Below are 18,721 nucleotides of genomic sequence, written 5' to 3'. Positions count from 1 at the left end.
AAAAATGCGATGAAATTCTTCGCCGCTCGCGCAGTATTTTCCCCTCTTGCGAGGGAACACTTCTCCTCCTCCTCCTCCTCCTCCTCCTCCTCCTCCTCCTCCTCCCCGTTTGCCGGTTTCGCGAGAGAAACACAGGGATATTCGGAGCTTCGTCTTTTCCCACTCTCTCCCCCTCTCTCGCATTTGCATTATTCTTCTTATGTTTAAATAGGATTTCACGTGATTCGGCAAATCTGTCCCCTGTTGTGTTTATTCGATGATTCGTTTACGTCTCGCTGCTGACGTTACTGTCGCTGTGAGAAGTCAGAGATTTGATTAATGTGGGAGAAGATAGCGGAAGAAATATAACGCCGAGTTCTGCTTGTACGCGCGCGCGCGCGCGCCCACATACACACACACACACACACACACACACACGCGCGCGCGCGTGCGCACGCATGCACGCACCTTGAGTTCACGTCTATGTCATTCGTCTTTGGGAAGGTTTCAATATTTTTTAGTCGAAAGAGGACTCTCTTTCCGCGCTACCTCGCTGTCGTCGCTATCCGCGCTGCGATGGCGAAGAAAATTTCGGAATACCTCGAAACTTTATCGGAGCTCTTTCTGTTAGCTCGAAGCGCGAAAAGCGCTATCCACGGCACATGAACGGTTTCCCTCGCTCGAAAACTTTTATTTCGCCATTTCACCGACATGGACTACAGGAAAATCGAGAAAAAACGTGCGGTGAAGGCAAAAAGAGGTATGTGCGGAGATTCGTCACCCCTTCAATATCGACTACCTCCGCCGTGTATGCGTGTGTGTGTGTGTGTGTGTGTGTGTGTGTGTGTCTGTGTGTGTGTGTGTGTATGTACGTGTGAATTCCGAAACTGTACAATATTTCATTCTAAAAAAAGAAATATGCAAATTTCAGATAATTTGTCTCTATACAAATTCGAATTACGGCGCTCTCGGGAAGGACGTTCTTTTTATATAAAATTATCATCTTTTGCGAGTCGACGAAAATGGAGTTACTCTATTTTTATGAATAATCCTCTCCTTATTTTCCGCCTTTTCATATTTCGTCACGCCTGGTTGCACTTGCAGAGCGCGCATGACCCACCTTCCAGTCCTTGTTCTCTTACTTTTCTTTCTTTCACTTGCTTGTCGTGCTCTCCTAATTAAACGCAAAATTTCCGGCGAAATTCCTAGGCATTTCTCAAGTCCAATACAACGAGACGACGATACATGTAAATTTGGGGGAAAAAAGAGTGCGCGGATGTTGGTAGTCCCTGGAACTTCCGGTGAATCGGCGGGCTCGGTTTAGCGAACTGTGGAAGTGAATTTCTTCTTATTCCGAAGTATTCGACTATCGTCCCATGGTGTACGCGCAAGATCGATTCCCGCCGTTTCCACTGTCGACTGCGAATGCATGCGATGTAAAATGCAGAAAACGATCAGCGCGATATATCGCACGAATAGCGGAATGCCAAGAAAGGGATGGGGGAGCGGGAGGGAGAGAAAGAGATTTCGGAGTTCGAACTCGAGGATTTATGGAAATGTATTTTTCCACGCGAGGAACTGGTGTATGGTGGTTACGGCGACATGCATTTTTGACCGCTTCTCCATAATCACGAATATATTATCGGCGACCGTGTCGTAAAATTATCAAAATTTACCTCGACCAGCAGCTAAGTTGTATGCAGACTCGGGATTGACGAAATGTAACTCATGAACCGGGTCTACTCATTTTAGAATCGGCATCGTGCTTCGAAAATTATTGTTCATGGGATTATTGTTCATGCGTCGATCAATCGCGCCGTCGTGGCTTTGGGTTTCTTTTTCTTATAATACTCCGTTTCTATTTTCTCAAAGGTCACATCAACAGTGATGCCCACGACACGCAGATAAGCCTCTGAGACTCTGTACTTAATATGCTAAATAACCTCAGCGTAAAAGTGTTGAAAATGTTGCAACTTTGGCGTCACGTATTTCTCTAAAGTTTTTGCACGCGACGTGTGTGTGTGTAAGTTGTCGTGTTAATTTCCATTCCCCGTAACCGTTTCTGCGCATAAGCGTAAACTGCGTTTCTTACTGCGTTGCCTTTTGCCGGAACATTCGCGCGGCGCATGCTCCGTTCGTACGTACGTTAAATCCGTTTAATAAGTAACGCGGTTAATTAATATTTTTTTCTCTCTCCCTACATTCCTGCAGCTGGATCTCGCAGCAAACTATTCTTCAAACGGTTCGTCGAGAGGCGCAGATGTAATAATTAACTTTCCCGCGCGCGCAGGGCTTTCTTCTTTTAACCGACCGCAACGTTCTGTTTTAGATTTAATCCGTTAATGCACGTGTGCATATTAATTTGCGCGACTAGAAACGATTGTGCCATCATACGCATGGATGATTTATCCGTTAATGCATTATTTGTTTGCACGTATGTATGTTTCAACGAAATAATACATTAATCTTGAGAGCGAATACGAGCGCGCGCGTGCGCGCGCGCGAGATGTGATTAATAGACGGCGACATTAATATCTCTCCTTTCGCATTGAAATAATTTCGTACGCTCATTGAATACCAGGCTGCTTCGCAAGATGTCCGTCTCGTGCGTAAGGTCCGAAATTCGCCGCCGTAAATTATGATATACAGCCAGGCAGGACTCGGCGAGATAGTCCGGGAGTGAGTCGACAACAGGACACGCACTTTTCGACTTGATTACATTGTTTTCGTTCTGATGTATCACCCAACAGCCCAATTCATGTCGCTCGTGTTTGCGAGAAAATAAATTTCTATGTGGGAGCACTTGTTTTTTTCATCAGAAATCGTTCGCCATATTCGCCGTGTATAATCAGCGCTAAACAAACTGCCGCTTTATTCTGTTTTGCCGCGTTTAAGCGGCAAATATCAAACGGATAATATCAAACGTTTGAACGATGTTATTTGATGATACGTTTAAATGGATTGTCGTAAACACCTGCAGATATCGCGAGTGTGTGTGTGTGTGTGTGTGTGTTTGTGTGTGTATGATGTTTATGATAATTTATACATTTATGATGTTGCATCGGTCACAGTACAATCGTCCGCATGCAAACGCAGATAAAATCTACACGGAAATACTAGAGCGCGTAGCGCCGCGCTAATCTAGCGAAAGCTTTCGCTATCGGCTTAATCGATTCTGCTTAATGCGTCCGTTACTTTCGGCAATTTTGTGTTACATTAAATTAATTGATCTCCTTCCCCCTTCGCCCCCGCCCCTACTTGCATTATCGACAATCAGAGAGAGAGAGAGAGAGAGAGAGAGAGAGAGAGAGAGAGAGAGAGAGAGAGAGAGAGAGAGAGAGAGAGAGAGAACGGGCGGGGAAATCGTCGCATTCTATATTTACACGGGCACGCATAATTCCGGCTTACTTCCGCTAATGAAGGAGGCTCTGTACACGTGTACACAGCCGTCGATACCGATGTTGATCCTCAAATAACATCGGCAACGTTACACCGCGGCCGACCCTTGGCTTGCGAATCGAACTCACACAATCGCGTGCAGCAGCGCGCGCGGGCGACTCTCGAATTCGTTCGAGTCAATTTGGCGCGCTGTGATTTCGCGCGAGGGATCGGCGAACAGGATGGGGAAGGGGGAGGGAGGGAGGGAGGGAGGGCAAATTATTGTCGCGTCGGCGATAATAGAGCACGGCCACCTAATAAACCGCGTTCGGATCGCCGACTCTTCGCGGGTCGAGGCAATTACAACGGCGACTAGCAGCGGACCAACGCGCGCCCGGCCGGCCTGCACCGCGAGAACGAGGCATCAGCCAGTTTGCAGTAACTGGTATAACGTTTACGCGAGAAATTAATACCGGCAACTCGAATGGACTCGCAGCCGCCGCCGTCGCCGTCGCCGTCGCCGCCGCTGTCGCGCGGACAGGAAGTAATCGCATCGGGGCCGACGGCTAAGCCGGAAAGTTCATTCGATAATAACGCGCCCGCCCGACGGAGTGTTATTGCTGAAGTTAATTTATGGATCGGCGAGAGAAGCGTTTGCAACTTTATTGGCGGAACTTCGTTGCTCCGTAGTTGTACGTTGGTTTACGTTGCGTTACGTTGCGTTACGCTGCCTCGTGTCGCTCGCGCAAACAACGAGCGCGCATTCTGAAGTTCGCGTCGGTAAGTCAATCGCGCGCGTGTTAACGTCCCGCGGCGAGAAACATCGATCTCGCGATCAACACGAGCTACTCTTTTTGGACGCGCGATGTTTTGTATACACACATAAGCTAATGTGCTGCATGACTTTTAAGGATTATACGGTCGGATTCCCTGCGCGGGATTACGAGCGTCTGCACATATTGACAGCATTCGCAACTGGCCTTGCCGGCACACATCCCGCCAGTTTCCGTGAGAAAGTTCGCGTGAGACGTACAATGGTCGGTGGCACGCGGGACGTTACATATTTGACAACTCGGCTGTAACTCGCGGATCGAACATGGAAGGTATTAGCAGCGCAAGCTCTTCGTTCTCCCGTCGCGCCGCTAATCCGCCGCCGCGGAGAGAATCGTGAATTCGGGAATTTTGCGAGACCGTCGCGCTCATACCGCGGACTTAAATGAATATAATTACAGGAGCCATCCGGATATAAGCGCGGTACGCTGCGCTGGAAACTGGCGAAAACTTGTCCAATCTCCCGTTAGTCGGTGGCAAAGGGGGCAGAGGCGGTTTCAAAGTAAAGAGCTCGCTCATGCGGCGAGGGCGGAAATATTGACGCAACATGACGGCGTAGAGTTCATGCGGGAGTCAGATTGCAATCGCTGGTGCGTCGTGGTTATCGACAAGTTGCTCATTCGCGTCCCGCCCGGCTTGTCTTTAACGAGAAACTTTGCGGCAGACGCGGGTAGAGACGTGCGCGACAAGTTTCCGCGACGGGAGAGGCGGCGGCGGCGGCGGCGGCGGCGGCGGCGACCCCGATACCCCCGGAAGAAAATCCGGAAAATCGCGGCCCGTGTGTTCCGCAGGCAGTCACGTCGCGCTGTATGGCAACCGCAACCCCCTTAACAAGTCGAGTCCTCTCGAGCGGAAAGCTTCCTCGGGCCGGATATCGCGTCGCGACACGCAGAAGAATCCCGCGTTTCGGGACAGGCGTTCCCGCCTGCATCTCACCCGCGCAACGCGCCGTTAAACCGCAAGCGAGCTTTGCGCAGACGCACGCAAGTCACGGCATTTATACGTTCCGCGACGCGCGGCCAAGTTTGCCGAACAGCTGTGCGAGAATGTATCGTCCTTATTTGTTTCCTCCCCGTAATTGTCCTCTCTCGTGCAATTTCTTGCGGCCGCTTTGGCCGCGTTCGGCGCGGGTAACGCGCCGTATGGCTAACCCGAGGACGACCCTGAGGAAAAAGTTCGGAGCAAGTCGCGTGAAACCCACGCCGAGGAAAGTTAGCGAGAAAACGGCGGCCCGGTGTGCTTTTTTCCCGTCGAGCCGGAGCTTCGCCCTGGTCGTTGGGCGGAATCGTGTACAGTCGATCCGCGCAATATTCCGCTGGCGGTTCACTCGCATTGATCTTTCGCGAAAGAAACATCGTCCCTGATTTCAGCCGGTTCGAGTAAGGGGTTGCACTTGAAGCACATGGAATTTCATCTATTTGATCTCTCGCCCGTCTCGTCACCGCAATTTGATTGCTAATCGTAGAAAAAATGTGGCAATTTTTTCCCACGGATTTACCGTGTTGCCCAACGCACGTTTGAGGAATATTCGCAGTTTTCGATAATTAATTGGCGTATACAAGGGCTATAAATTTCCTCCCTCCCTCCCTCCCTCACGGCCTAGGCCGTGATACGTCGACGAGTGCGCCGTATCGCGATGGTAACTTCCATTTTCGATCGGTTCGTCGTCGGTTCTCAATATCGCTATACGGGACGGCTTAATGAAATTTTCGAGGGTTTCGATTCTGCCATAAATTTCTATCGCCGACAGCGATCTCGTTCGCTGATACACAAAACCGGACAAAGTCGACGCGGAGTCGAGAGAGAGAGAGAGAGAGAGAGAGAGAGAGAGAGAGAGAGAGAGAGAGAGAGAGAGAGAGAGAGAGAGAGAGAGAGAGAGAGAGAGAGAGAGAGAGAGAGAGTGAGTGAGCGAGTGAGAGAGGCGACTCGTAACTTCATTCTCGGCTCATCGTAATTCAGCTCGCGCGCGTACGCGCGACCCTATTTTCGTCACAATGATTAAGATCGCCGATTTATTTTATAGATTTATATCCGCGCGAAATGCAGCCGTACGTCGGCCGCGAAGAAAGCTCTCTCAAACGTTTCCCGCATAAATCACCATTTCTGGACACTTTCTATACAACTTCTGCAATTTATCTGCAGGATTTCTCAGCGTGCCTCGCCGTGGCGCGCGTAAGTCCAGCTAATAGCTCGCGAGCATTGCCTTAAACATTAACGCCGTCTGACCAATGGCCGGTCGCCGAGCGGAAAGTGTACCTTAACGGCTATAATTGCTTCAACATATAAAGTTATACCATTCTCAAGAGCACTGCGGAACAGTTTGCCGCGCTCCGGGCGTCATATACGGCTTAACATCGCCCACTAAGGTTACTTGCGCAATTTTCAACCTCGCATTTACGCACATAAGCGCGAAAACCGTAACCACAGGCGGCCATAATAGGCAAGCGCTAAGGAATATATTACGCGCCTAATATACACCCAAATTCGAAGCACAACTTTGTACTCCAGAGCAATGAACAATGCCCGACCTTTTGGTCTGTTTTTTTTTTCCACGAGCGTTCTCGACATACTCGCGTAATGCACGCACACACACACATGTGCATGGTTCACCTTTCAGAAAAATATAATCCCGCACATACAGAGTGAACTTACTCGCCTAACTTTCTGCTCCCCCTCCCGCCTCCTCCTCCTCCTCCTTCTTCTTCTTCTTCTTCATCTTTTTCTGCCACCAACACCACCACATCCACCCCGTCGTCGCATCCCCTGCGTCATCCCAATTCCCATCGCCCGCGATGGCGCGAGAACTGTTCGAGCAAAAGCGACCGGGTAAATATCTTGCAGTGACGGTAAACGAAATTGAATAAACATTTTTCAGCAAATAGAGCCGACAATGGTACGAATTTAAAAGTCGCTGAGACGAGCACAGGTGGTTCCCCTGTCGCCGTGGAAAAAGCGTCGAACGGAAAAATTGCATTTCGCCTGCCACCATACCCCCCCCTGTCCCCAGACCCAGCTCCACCCGCAACTCTCTCCCCACGCTCCTCTCCTCTTCTCTTCACATTTCGTTCTTCCCTCTTGCACATTTTTCGCTCCACCGCCCACTCGTCGCACCCCCGCCGCCCACTCGCCTCGCCGAACTCACCCCTGGCCTCACCACCATCTCTGCTCGCCCGCACCGCGAAAACCACCACCACCCTCCTCCTCCTCCTCCTCCTCCTCCTCCTGTTCCTCCCATAAAGCTCTACCTCCGTGATCGCCGGCGACGGAGCCGTCGGTTATCCTTCGATTCTCACTGCGAATTGGTTATAAATGCTAATGCTCGAGCCAGCTGTGACGCAATCTCTGTGAAACAACGGCCCGGCGTGAAACATGCGATTTTAAATTGACGAAAGTCGACAAGGTATATCGGGGAGCTATCGGGCTTAAGTAAAATCGCCGGTGAAATTGTTACGATCGCGATGACGCGCGCGTCCCACCCCGCCGCTTCGTTCCCTCCAGCGAGTTCGCAGTTCCGCTTCACTTTGTCCTTCGTTGCTGTTAGACGCGACTCAACCAGGCGCGCTTGTTCCTTTCTCCTTTTTTTCTTTTTTTTTTTTTTTTTTTTTTTATGTCGCCGGACGTCTTATCGCCGCGCGTATAACCGCCGAGACGTGCTATTTGAGCGTACGATCGATGTGTAAACAAACTTGTGTGTGAGAAAAGAACGAGGTTAACTCTCTCGCGGCACGTCTTCATCGTTCTTAGCGTGCAGCAGCGAGGAACATTTGTTACACGCTAACGAGCGCGCGGGTCTTACCGTCAGTCGAACGATCTATAAAGTCCGAGGAGAATCGGCGCGATTATTTACAATAAACAATAAATAAAGGCGGGCAATAACGACGGAATATCAGTCGTTGCGAGAGCGCTCGCGACGTCGGAAACGAGAGCTCGTAAATAAGTCGTAAAAGGAGAAAAAAAGGAAGAGAGAAGCGGGAGAGGCTGCAGATCGAGACGAAAGGAGGAGAGATCAGATCCGATTTACGATCGGCAGCCTGGGCTGGCAGTTTGTTCCGCGGCAAGATCGTTTCTTCGCCGCAAAGAGAGAGAGAGAGTGAGAGAGAGGGGGGCAGATAGGGAGAACACGAGGATTGATCACGTCGAGCGATAAATTAGCGTCGAGTTAGTATCCGACGTGTTTATTTCGATCATGTCGCGCGAATGCGATTGTCTGCTGCCAGCCGGGTTGTGCGCATAACGCGCATATTTAGACGGCTGTGAATGCAAATGACCAGCAGAGGGTGGAATTCTGGGTAAGGTTCCGCTGTTACAGTCGTTGCACTTTCCCTTGGCCGTTAGCCTGAGCTTAGATATCTTCAGGCTGCCGTGATGGCGCGCCATTGTTGCGGGGCCCTTATGCTCAAAGTAATTCTCGAGCGCATAATTAACAGATCGCGTCTGATTACGGAAGGCGGCAGTGTCGGAAATTCGTGGTGGGACCGCGACACTTAATCGGCGTTTAACCGGTGACCACTGCGCGCGTTCGCTTAAGCTGCAAACGCCCGGCAAGAAGCACGTCTGAGAGACGTGACTCCGGAGGGCCGGAGGGGCGTTAAAGTGCCGGGTATTACTCTGTATTAATATGAAAACTAATACGCGCTACGCGGCGGGGCTACGTTCCGCGCGCGCATTCATCGGCGCGAGTCCTCGGTGCAGTCACGGATCCGCGTAACGGGATTTAAAAGTACAGAGCAATCAGATCCCGGAGTCCATTGAGCGCTCGACGAGCGCTCGTAGCCCAGCGGATGCAAATCACCCTCCATGAAAGTTTCAGTTCCGCGTTAGCCGTTAGCCGCGGCTCGCGGCGCATCCCGCCGAAGCTTCCGAGTCTTAAGTCTCGTCGGCGGATAAAGAAGCCGATGTCGCGGATCGGTTGATCTTGCTATGCATTTATGGATGTCGAATGTACGGCAGAAAGCAATATTTTCCGCGCGGAATCCATCGTCGTTCTTGCTCGATCCGCGGCCTTCTTCCATTCTCCTTTTGCTCTCTCCCGTCTACCGTTCTTATTCTCGTCCTGACTCTCTCTCTCTCTCTCTCTCTCTCTCGCACGCGCGCGCGCGCGCGCGCGCGAGTCGTCCCTCCTTTTTTGCACTTCCGGTAATGGTGGAGTCTCCACCATGACCGTCGATTATTGTCCTCCGCCGCAAAAGCTCCAGGTGACCGAAGAAAGTGCGCAGGACAACACGTAGCACGGAAGTTTCCCCGCGATTTCCCCCAGGGCCTTCGAATAATTCTACGTCGAAAGTCCTTCTGGAATTCAACCGTCTTTCTTAGGACGTCGAAACAGTCACGGACGAGCAACGTCGATGCCCGGATTCTCGCTCTTATACCCTCGCTGGGAATAAAACTCGTCCGAGTGTATTGAATTCCTCGATGATATTGCGGAAGCGCGCGCGACTGTCCGTTAGCAGCGTGCCGTCGGATAAATTGTTTCCGCAGCGAGTGATGAATTATTATTTATCGGGACACCGTCACGCGAGACAGCGCACTCACTCGCGCGCGCGCGCGCGCGCGCGCGAGTTTAATGACCGCGCGGCGCACACTCGGCGCTCTTTTGAGGAAACCAGTGTAAGTAATCGAGTGTCTCTCTCTCTCTTTTTTCTTTCAGAAGCCAGTGAGGCACGAAAGTGGCGGCGGCGCTCATGGGCTCCGAGGAATCCGGAAGACAAGGCGCGATTTATTTACACGCGGCGAACGCAAACGCGACAATCGCAGCGCGTGGAAGACGCAAGTAAATTACCGGTTCAGCTCCCGGGCATGCTAATCGGCTTTCCGAAGCGTGGAAAGCTAGATTCTCCCTTTCTCTCGCTCTTCCTCCCTCTCTCGAGAACCTCCTTCCCTATTGAGAACGCGGGGACAGTTCGACGGTGCATTAAAACGGCGACATTGGAAATTCTTCTTGGCGCGAGGACGGACGGATAAAATAAGGAAAGACCCTTGGAGGGGGGGGAGGGAACATTCAGCGCGATCGCGCGAAGCTGCGGACGTACGTCGAGCTTACTTATTACGGAAATCCGATTTGTGTTGGAATGAGGCTTTGAAGTTTCTATCGTTCGCCGACGAACCGTGCTCTATCTCCTTCCGCGCGTTGCTGTCTCTTCTTTCGTTCCTCCTCTTTTTTTCCCGCGCTCACGGCCGAGAAGTAGACGGCAGGAGGGGGGAGGGGTTGGATGCGGAAAACCGAATGGCTTGGCGTTCAGGCGGAAAGGGAGAAAGTTTAAGTGACTCATGGAGACTCTTTCGAAAAATTCCCTTCGCGCTGTTCTTTAAGTTTCTGTTTGCCCGATGAGAGCAAGAGAGCGCGGCCGCCAGCCAGCAGCGAGAGGAGAAAAAGCGAGAGGAGAGATTAGCGGCCACGCGGTTTCCCTGGGAAACATCCGCCCCTCTTGCCCTGCTTTTCTCTCTCCTTTCCCCTCGCGCCCTGCAATAATACATCGGTGCGGAATAATATTAGTATTGTGTCTCGTTCGCGAACGTGAATTGCGACGTCTCTAACTCTCGAAACTCACTTGCACGAAACGTCAAAGGCGAAGTAACGAAATTTACATATTGCATCAACTTTCGAGGTATTATTCGGATAACCTGAAAAGACTTTCCTTCGCACGAGAAAGATTTCTTCTGTTCGCGTTCTTTTTTTTTTTTTCTTTTTCTTTAACGTTATCGCGCCGATTCTTACGATCGTCAACAACGAAGAACATTCTAAGAGGGGCGGCAACTAATATCGCAGAAAATATCTCGTGCATCGATTTTCTCTATAGAATTCCAATTCGCATTCCAGCCAGGACGATCGTGCCATGGAAAAATGACGGAAGTGTCCGCCCCACGTACGATCCACGCGGGCGTCCCTTTGCTGTCAGGAAATCCTTCCGCGATATCATCCAGCCGAGCGATTCCGACCGTGCGCCGTAATAAGAAATCGACAGTGACGAAAATCAAAGTGACATCCGAATGACGCCGGCGAAGCTCAACGGCGGCGAGCGAAGGAACGCGGAATCCGTCCTCTCTAGGCAATAGTCGCGACGCGGTGAGATCTAGTCATGCAGCCGCGACGATCGAATCTACGAGACTCGAGAACGAAGCGCGTGCGAAGAAAACTTTACGACAAAATCCCGCCCGCTCGCGAGGCGCTCGCGAGTCCTCGCCAATCGTGTTCCGGGGTTATCTGAGAGGCCTCTCGCTCTGTTATCGCGAAGCATGACACCGCGGAAGCGGGACACGCTCGATCGTGGTGAACGGATGCGGAACGCGTACGAGCGACCATCATCAGTGACCTCGCGAACATTCGCTCGCGAAGTGGAAGCTACGCTGGTGTGATGCTTTCCGCGCGAAAGCCGAAGAGGAAGCGCGACATCGCGAATTCGTTGTCGTGACCGCCAGGCCACAGGTAACGCGATCTCCGCCAGCGAGTAGAAGATTCGCCCAGCCTGAAGCGCGATCCTGCGAAGCGCGCAGCTCCGGCGAATGTGTGCATGCGCCGACGTGGCCGGCGACGGATGCAAAGCTGACGGCGAGAGAATTCGATGACTCTGTAGGCAGGAACACGAGAGAGGATGGAGAAGGACAACGTCAGGCCTACTTACAGGGCTTACGAGGGCTTTAAGCCGGCGAACAACGGCAACACCTCGTCCCTGAAGAGGTCGACGTCGGAACGCTCCAAGACGCATCCATCTCGTCAAGTGAGGTGTCTGTGCTTCGGCGGCGTGCCGGACAAGGCCAGCCAGCACTCTTTCTTGAAGGGGTTTGCCATAAACCTCGGGATATGCGCCCTTCTGGTGGCCTACACCCTGTTGGGCAGCTTCATCTTCTTAGCGATCGAGGGCGGGGCCGAGGTTGGCCCGCAGCAGAGGACTCTCGCTACCACGATAGCCGGGAATCAGCATACCAGGAGAAACAGCACCGCTTGGTTAAAGCAGGTGAGAGTCGTTCGGCATGTTCAGTTCTTCGAGATATTGCGTGACTTTTATTTCTTTTTTGTCTTTTTTTCCACTTTCCTGTCGTTGCGTCTTCGGGGGGGGGGGGGAAGAGCGCGCGTGGCGCGGAGAATTTTCGACGTCGGAACATTTTTAATTATGAGATTCGTACATTGCGAGTCGACAGAAACGTGCGCGGAAAAATGGCTGGCAGTAGGAACTTTTGAGTTGTGTAATAAATATAGTTGTGTTTTTATTGTTTGTAAAGTATATATACGGAGTGTCCCATTTTAATCCGGCCGGCTGAATAAAATTCGAGGAAATTTTCCAGAAAAAAATGTCAGACAAATGTTGCTCAGTTCTAAGGGGGACATTCGATGCCATCAACAATTTTGACCTCGGGTGAAGGGTTCAAGGTCAACTTTTTTTTCTTAAACGGGAACCCCTATTTTTCACATCGGCAATCGATTCTACGTAAAAAAAAAATGAAACTTTTGTCTGAAGCATTTTTTTTTATAACGCAAACTAATTTCACTTATTCAACCTCCAAAATTGAAATTTTCAAACTTTCTGAATTTTTTACTCGAGAATAGTGGGGTTTGGGGAGAAATTGCAGAAGACAAAAAGTTCTTGGAATGCTGCAAGGAATTCACTCGAATTTTCGCATAGTTGATCGTGCACTTTTTTCCGCCAATGTTCTACCTGTCAGGAGGTTCCTCGAAAAAAGTGCATATAGTTATAAAAAAAAATGCTTCAGACAAAAGTTTCATTTTTTTTTACGTAGAATCGATTGCCGATGTGAAAAATAGGGGTTCCCGTTTAAGAAAAAAAAGTTGACCTTGAATGACCTTGAACCCTTCACCCGAGGTCAAAATTGTTGATGGCATCGAATGTCCCCCTTAGAACTGAGCAACATTTGTCTGACATTTTTTTCTGGAAAATATCATCCTCGAATTTTATTCAGCCGGCCGGATTAAAATGGGACACCCTGTATAAAAGTTCGACAGAGGAGCGGCGATAATGGAAAATGGGTAAACAGATTTGTCGATAGTATGAGCGCACGACGACGATTCTCGTTGACGCGAGCCGCGAACTTGTTTTTACCTCTCCTTCCCCGAGGGGAAGAGGAGCAAACAGTTCCGGTGGCAGCGACTCTCGATTTATCGTCACGTCTCCGGTTTCATTCCGCTTTTCTACCTGAGGTGACCTCAGTGAACCCGAAGTCAATCGAATTATCGGTGCATTCTGGCGCGAGCGCTCGTTTCAACGAAGTTTTATCGATCGTGCTTCCTTTCCGCTATCCTTACGCTTTGAAGGAAAGCGTATCCCCCCCCCGAGGACACCGGTACAAAGGACGCTGTCTGTCGTTTCCGGCCAATAATCGCGAGAACGGATTGTTGTGCCGATAGCGATCGCTCATTGGCGAGCGCCTGAATATTCGCGATTTATCTCCGGGACCATCCGACGATTTCCTCTGTCGCGCTTTCTCGTCGACATCCCGTCGCGAATTATCAGCCCGACGAAAACAAACTCTCGTCTCGTGTTTGTTGTGCGATCTCGGCCGGATTGTGAATACACAACGAGCGATCGTGGAGCTCGCTGTTGCTCCCGAGGTATAAGCTGCGAAATGCGCACACCCGTCCGGCTAATTAGCGGACGCGCGTGAAATGAATTTAATCAACTTGCGTTATAGTTATGATCCTAACGACAGACGCGTCTGACGACGTCTGACAGAATTTCAAACGTCGCCTAATTAATAACTTTCGGTGTGATCAAGCTTAATCACGAGGCCCGGGCGAAGACCGTGGAGAACATATGGGTAATCACGGAGAGTTTGAACATTCTCTACCGTGAGAACTGGACGAGGCTGGCTGCTCAGGAGATCGCGCGGTTTCAGGACCAACTAGTGAAAAGGATCACGGAGGACATGATGGCGACCCAAAATGCCGGGACGTACACCGGGAGTTCCCCCAGCGAAACCGTAACGGAGCGCCGTGTGCCGGAGTACGAATGGAACTTCGCTAAGGCCTTCCTCTATTCTCTGACTGTGCTCACCACCATCGGTGAGTTTGAATTTTAGCAATTGATTCATTATTCCGCGTCGCGCTGATGCCCGCGTCTCTCTCTCTCTCTCTCTCTCTCTCTCTCGCGTTCGCGCTTCGTGTGGCGCGCTTGATCGAGATGCGCGTTCTTCAGGACTGCCGGCAGAACTACCGTAAATACGGTATTTACGTATATTACGCGTCGTTGTACGCTAGAAATAACGAGCTATGGCTCGTCTTCTCACTCACGCACTGACGCGCGCGATTATGCAGTGTGTGACTTTTCCGCCGTGCTTTCACCGCCGTGGGAGAGATGATAATATCGAGAATGCAAAAATCACAATCTCCTGTTCGTTTCATAATTCGATTCACTCTCCGAGCGGGAATCTCAAGCGTGCGTGCGAATAATCTCGTCGGCGCGATAACGCTCGGCGGCGACAATACTCGCGTAGTACGAGTCTCAAGTCAAGGCTGTAATTCGCAGTAATCGCAGCAATGGCACAATAAACAACGCTACACGCTATCAGCGTGCGTCTCGCCTTGTAACTGTGCCGGGTGTACAGACGATGTTTGCTCCTCTTCCCGAATCTGTGCGATTTCCCTGTTGCACGAACGCTGTACATGTACATGTGCCGAGGCATAAGCTTACAGCAAAGGAGTGCCGACGTAGTAGAATATTTGTACGTAATTAGTAGGCCAGACGGGGGGGGGAGACGGAGACGCGCAGAGACAAGCGGGCCGGAAAGTCATTCGCGTCGCAGACGAATAATTAGTTGAGTCAAATAGTGCGTCAATTAACTCGCGATGTTTGCTCCGGGGTCACACAAACGGCACGGATAATTTCATCTCCGGCGCTGCGTTTGCAAATTCTCAGATTAACTCCACGTGGCTCTCTCTTTCTCTCTCTCTCTCTCTCTTTCTCTCTCTCTCTCGTATTCTGGATTTTTCATTTCATTGTTGCTGTTGCTGGTGATTCTCATTTGCGCAAACTTCAGTCGTCCTCCGTCAATCGCGCTTTCTCTGCCCGCGTGAAAAAAAAACGGTTTTATGGAAAATCGGGATTACACACCGAGAAGAAAAAACTCCCCGAGAGGGAACAAACTCCCGACGTTAAGGAGAATACGGCGCCGAGCGAGGCGAACGTCGCGGTTTGCGAGAGAGAGAGAGGAATTGTCGTTACTCGAGCCGGAAGTACAAAACAACGGGAACGATATGGCGAGCATCAATTTTCGGGACAAACAAAGTCTGGCATTAGCGTATAATGGCCGCGCCATGGAAATGCAAATCTCTTGTCCACCCCGGGGCCGCCGCCGGGGTTTGCTTCATGCCTCGCCGATATCCCTCGACAATTTCAATGCACCCGACTTAGTGGCGCTCGAAGCGAGTGACGTCACGTCCGATCGTTTACTCTAGTTATTACTGAAACAGATTGGAACTCCATGAGTCCGGTGAATATTTATAAAAAAGGAGGAGGAGGGTAATGGTCAGAGACATCGAGCGGCTTATCGAATTATCGATACGATATATACCTTTTTTAATGTCTACTTAACCGCTCGGCCGGATTGGCCGAGATGGTCCCGGTTCGATACTGGCTTGAGGATTTGCCGTACTCACCGTTTAATCTGACCGAGGTTTGCATTCAAACGTTCCTTTTATTCGGCGCATTTCCCGTCTCATTAAGCGCGGGAGTTAGCGATATTAATCGAAGGCAGGGAACTTTCCGTTCTTTCTAGTAAAATTGGCAAATAGAAAGTCTGGCTGTATTTCCGAAACGTCAAGTGTACGATCGTTCGTAACAGTTTCCTGTTATTTTCCACTCTTCCTCCCACTTATTTCTTTTTTTTTTTTTTTCCCTTTCGAATAGACCTCGAATTCTTGAGAGCTCATTAGTATCGAGCAATTCCTTCCGACTCCCACCATTTCTTTCCTATTCTTGCGTGAAACATGGTCGCAGGTCCCGCGTGTCGGCGAAAAACTGCGATTATTGCGACAGGAATGCAACTCAAGAGCCTCTCGGTTATTACACAATGTGTTCACCGCTTGTTCACAACATTTGATTATTTCTAAACCTGTTGCGCCGAGGGTGAATATTCTTTTAAAACCGAATTTAAGAATATCTCTGCGTCGTTCTTTCGCGGTTTTTCTGCCAGGTTCCGCGCGAAACGCGCGTGAAATTGAAGCTTCCTTCAAATTCCGCATTTCGTGTGCCGACGAAAAAACACTCGATGGCCGCGAAACTCCGCGGATACGCTTTTTATCGGGCCGGTTTAATCGTATGCTACGTCGCGGCCTGCTTCCCGGGAATTAATATTTCGTAACCCCTGCTGTCGGCTTCTGTGTTTATAGGCCAGGGGGTTAGCGATTGATCGCCAGCTACGAAATGCATAAAATCCCGAGGGCCGGCTGGTACAGCATTCGCAATTTCCGCCGGCGGTGTATATAGAGCAGACGTAATATGCGCATCCACGCGGAGGTGTAATCGCGACGAGAGAAACACGCGCGCGCGTGTGTGGATGTGTGTCCTATGAATTTTAATATAAATTTTAGCGCGCGTGTTTTTCACCTATCGTCCGCGATGGATGACGCGGCCGCTGTCCGCTGGAAATGCCCGTCGTTACGATAGATCGGTGGTCGTTACTTGCTGGATAATCTGGAACACCGTGTTATTTTTAATAAATTGCCACCTAGAAATAATTCATTCTCGCAGTCTCTCTCTCTCTCTCTCTCTCTCTCTCTCTCTCTCTCTCTCTCTCTCTCTCTCTCTCTCTCTCTCTCTCTCTCTCGGCGGAATGTCGAGACGCTTTCTGCTGCAATTTGTTGCGCTACCGCAGCCTCGTTTCGCCGTTATACAACGACGGCTTCCTGCGACAATTGTCGTTAGCAACGGAATCGATAATAGGATAGTTCGGATGCGATAGGAGAACAGCGTAGGAAATTAATCTCTTCCGGCGTGCAGCATGCTTGCTGTCTTGCCCTAAATCGACCGTCTCCACTTCCTTCGCGTCGTATTGTCGTTGCGAGAAGAAATGTTTGGTCTGCTCTCCACCGTTTCCTTCTCCCTCCTCTTTTTTTTTTGTTTGTTCTTTTATTTTTCTCCCCTTCCTTTTTCCTCTCTGCTCTTTGTCTTTTTTTTTCCCTTTTTTGCATACAGGCGCGAACGTACAACTGTTCGTCGTTGGTCGTGGTTTTCTCTTTCTCCGCTTTTTTTCAGCATCACATGGTAGTTAATTACGGGAAGTATCCCGGCACTTTTTATCGGCTTGTCCGAGCACGAAAATATTGTTCAGCGAGTCAACTACGTGCCGGTAGTCGGAAAACTTCGTACCAGCATAATGCTAAGCGGATGCTATCGTTCGTAACTTTCCGGGAACAAAAAAATAACCGGACGTATCAGCGGGAGAAATAAGAGAGAAACTTTTCCGTCACGACGTACGTTTCTGCGAGCCATTCGGCCATGGGCTGAGCGTGTAAAATGAGCTCAAATGAAGTTTTAATTGGAATATATAATGAGCAAAATAAAGCTTCGGCGTATAGGCTAATTAAAATTTTCTTCTTTTCCACAGATATGCAATTCAATTATAACGCGTGTGATTTACTAAAAAGGCCAATAAAAAAAAAAGAATTACTATTGAAAATAAAACGGGAAATTTGAATTGGTGCAATTTTAAATTTTATCTTTTAACGCTCATTGAGAGGAGAGTGAGCATGGATTTTGCTTGCGCGAAATATACCGGTAGATTTTCGGAGCACGTTTATTGTTCTACGTTGCACTTATTGTTCTCTTCGCTGGAGAAAAAAAAAGTTTCCTGGCAAAACAACGGTGCTGTATTGAGAATGCGCAAACACATCATGGGGATGAGTAAACAACCTCCGGCATATAGGCGGAGAAATTCTTTTTTTAGGACAACACTTTTCCCATCCAGCCGTCGCGTTTTGTTGGTTTATCGTTTAAATTACGGTCGAATCTTGACTCGGAGTTTTTTACTCACCTCTGTTGAGAGATTTTAAAGGATTAAGCGTAGATTTCAGGATAGGAGCAAACGGTGCCTCGAGTGACATTACGGAGGGTTTTTCTTTAATTTGAAGATCAAATTAAAAATAATTAAAATCGGGCTTGAGACGAAAATTTCGAAAAGGAAGGATGAAAGTATTTGTGAATGAATTTTACGCCGCTTTATACGTGAGAATATTATATATTAATTTAAATATATACGTATATATGTATTAATAGGCAATTAACAATGTTATATTCTCAATTTCTCCATTATTAACGAAGAGGTATTTTTCCAACGTTTTCCCGTTGCTACGTAGAATTCGAAAATATATTTTATTTGCTAAAATTTACAATGTATATTTTGACGATGAGATAATGAAATATAGAAGGTAGGAAATATCGTCTATTTTGAATTCACTCCAGTAAAATACTCCCGTGGGGAGACAAACATAAATGCTCCGTGGAGGCAACAAAGTTGCGCAGACGTTCAATGTTTTAGAACCTTAACTCCTTTTGATTTTATATTCTTCGTGTCTGCGCCCGTAGCG

General features: G+C 49.4%; 1 protein-coding gene across 9 annotated transcripts in view; it reads left to right on the top strand.

Moving 5' to 3' along the window:
- The window catches only part of LOC105182426 (TWiK family of potassium channels protein 18), a 297,075-nt gene that overhangs the window by 233,877 nt on the left and 44,477 nt on the right, over positions 1–18,721 (top strand). For 8 of the 9 annotated variants that reach the window (XM_025298461.1, XM_025298469.1, XM_025298468.1 and 5 more), the window contains 3 exons: positions 9,836–9,958; positions 11,006–12,140; positions 13,915–14,200. In XM_025298461.1, the coding sequence (XP_025154246.1) occupies positions 11,778–12,140; positions 13,915–14,200 (649 nt within the window). In that variant the 5' untranslated portion in view covers positions 9,836–9,958; positions 11,006–11,777. Of the gene's footprint in view, positions 1–9,835; positions 9,959–10,985; positions 12,141–13,914; positions 14,201–18,721 lie in introns of all 9 variants that reach the window. The other variant, XM_025298451.1, reaches the window with a different exon arrangement.

Source organism: Harpegnathos saltator, unplaced genomic scaffold (assembly GCF_003227715.2).
Source record: "Harpegnathos saltator strain DR-91 unplaced genomic scaffold, Hsal_v8.6 scaffold101, whole genome shotgun sequence".
NCBI lineage: Eukaryota > Metazoa > Arthropoda > Insecta > Hymenoptera > Formicidae > Harpegnathos > Harpegnathos saltator.
The sequence above is the reverse complement of the archived record's forward strand: the minus strand, read 5'-3'. Positions and strand labels throughout refer to the sequence as shown.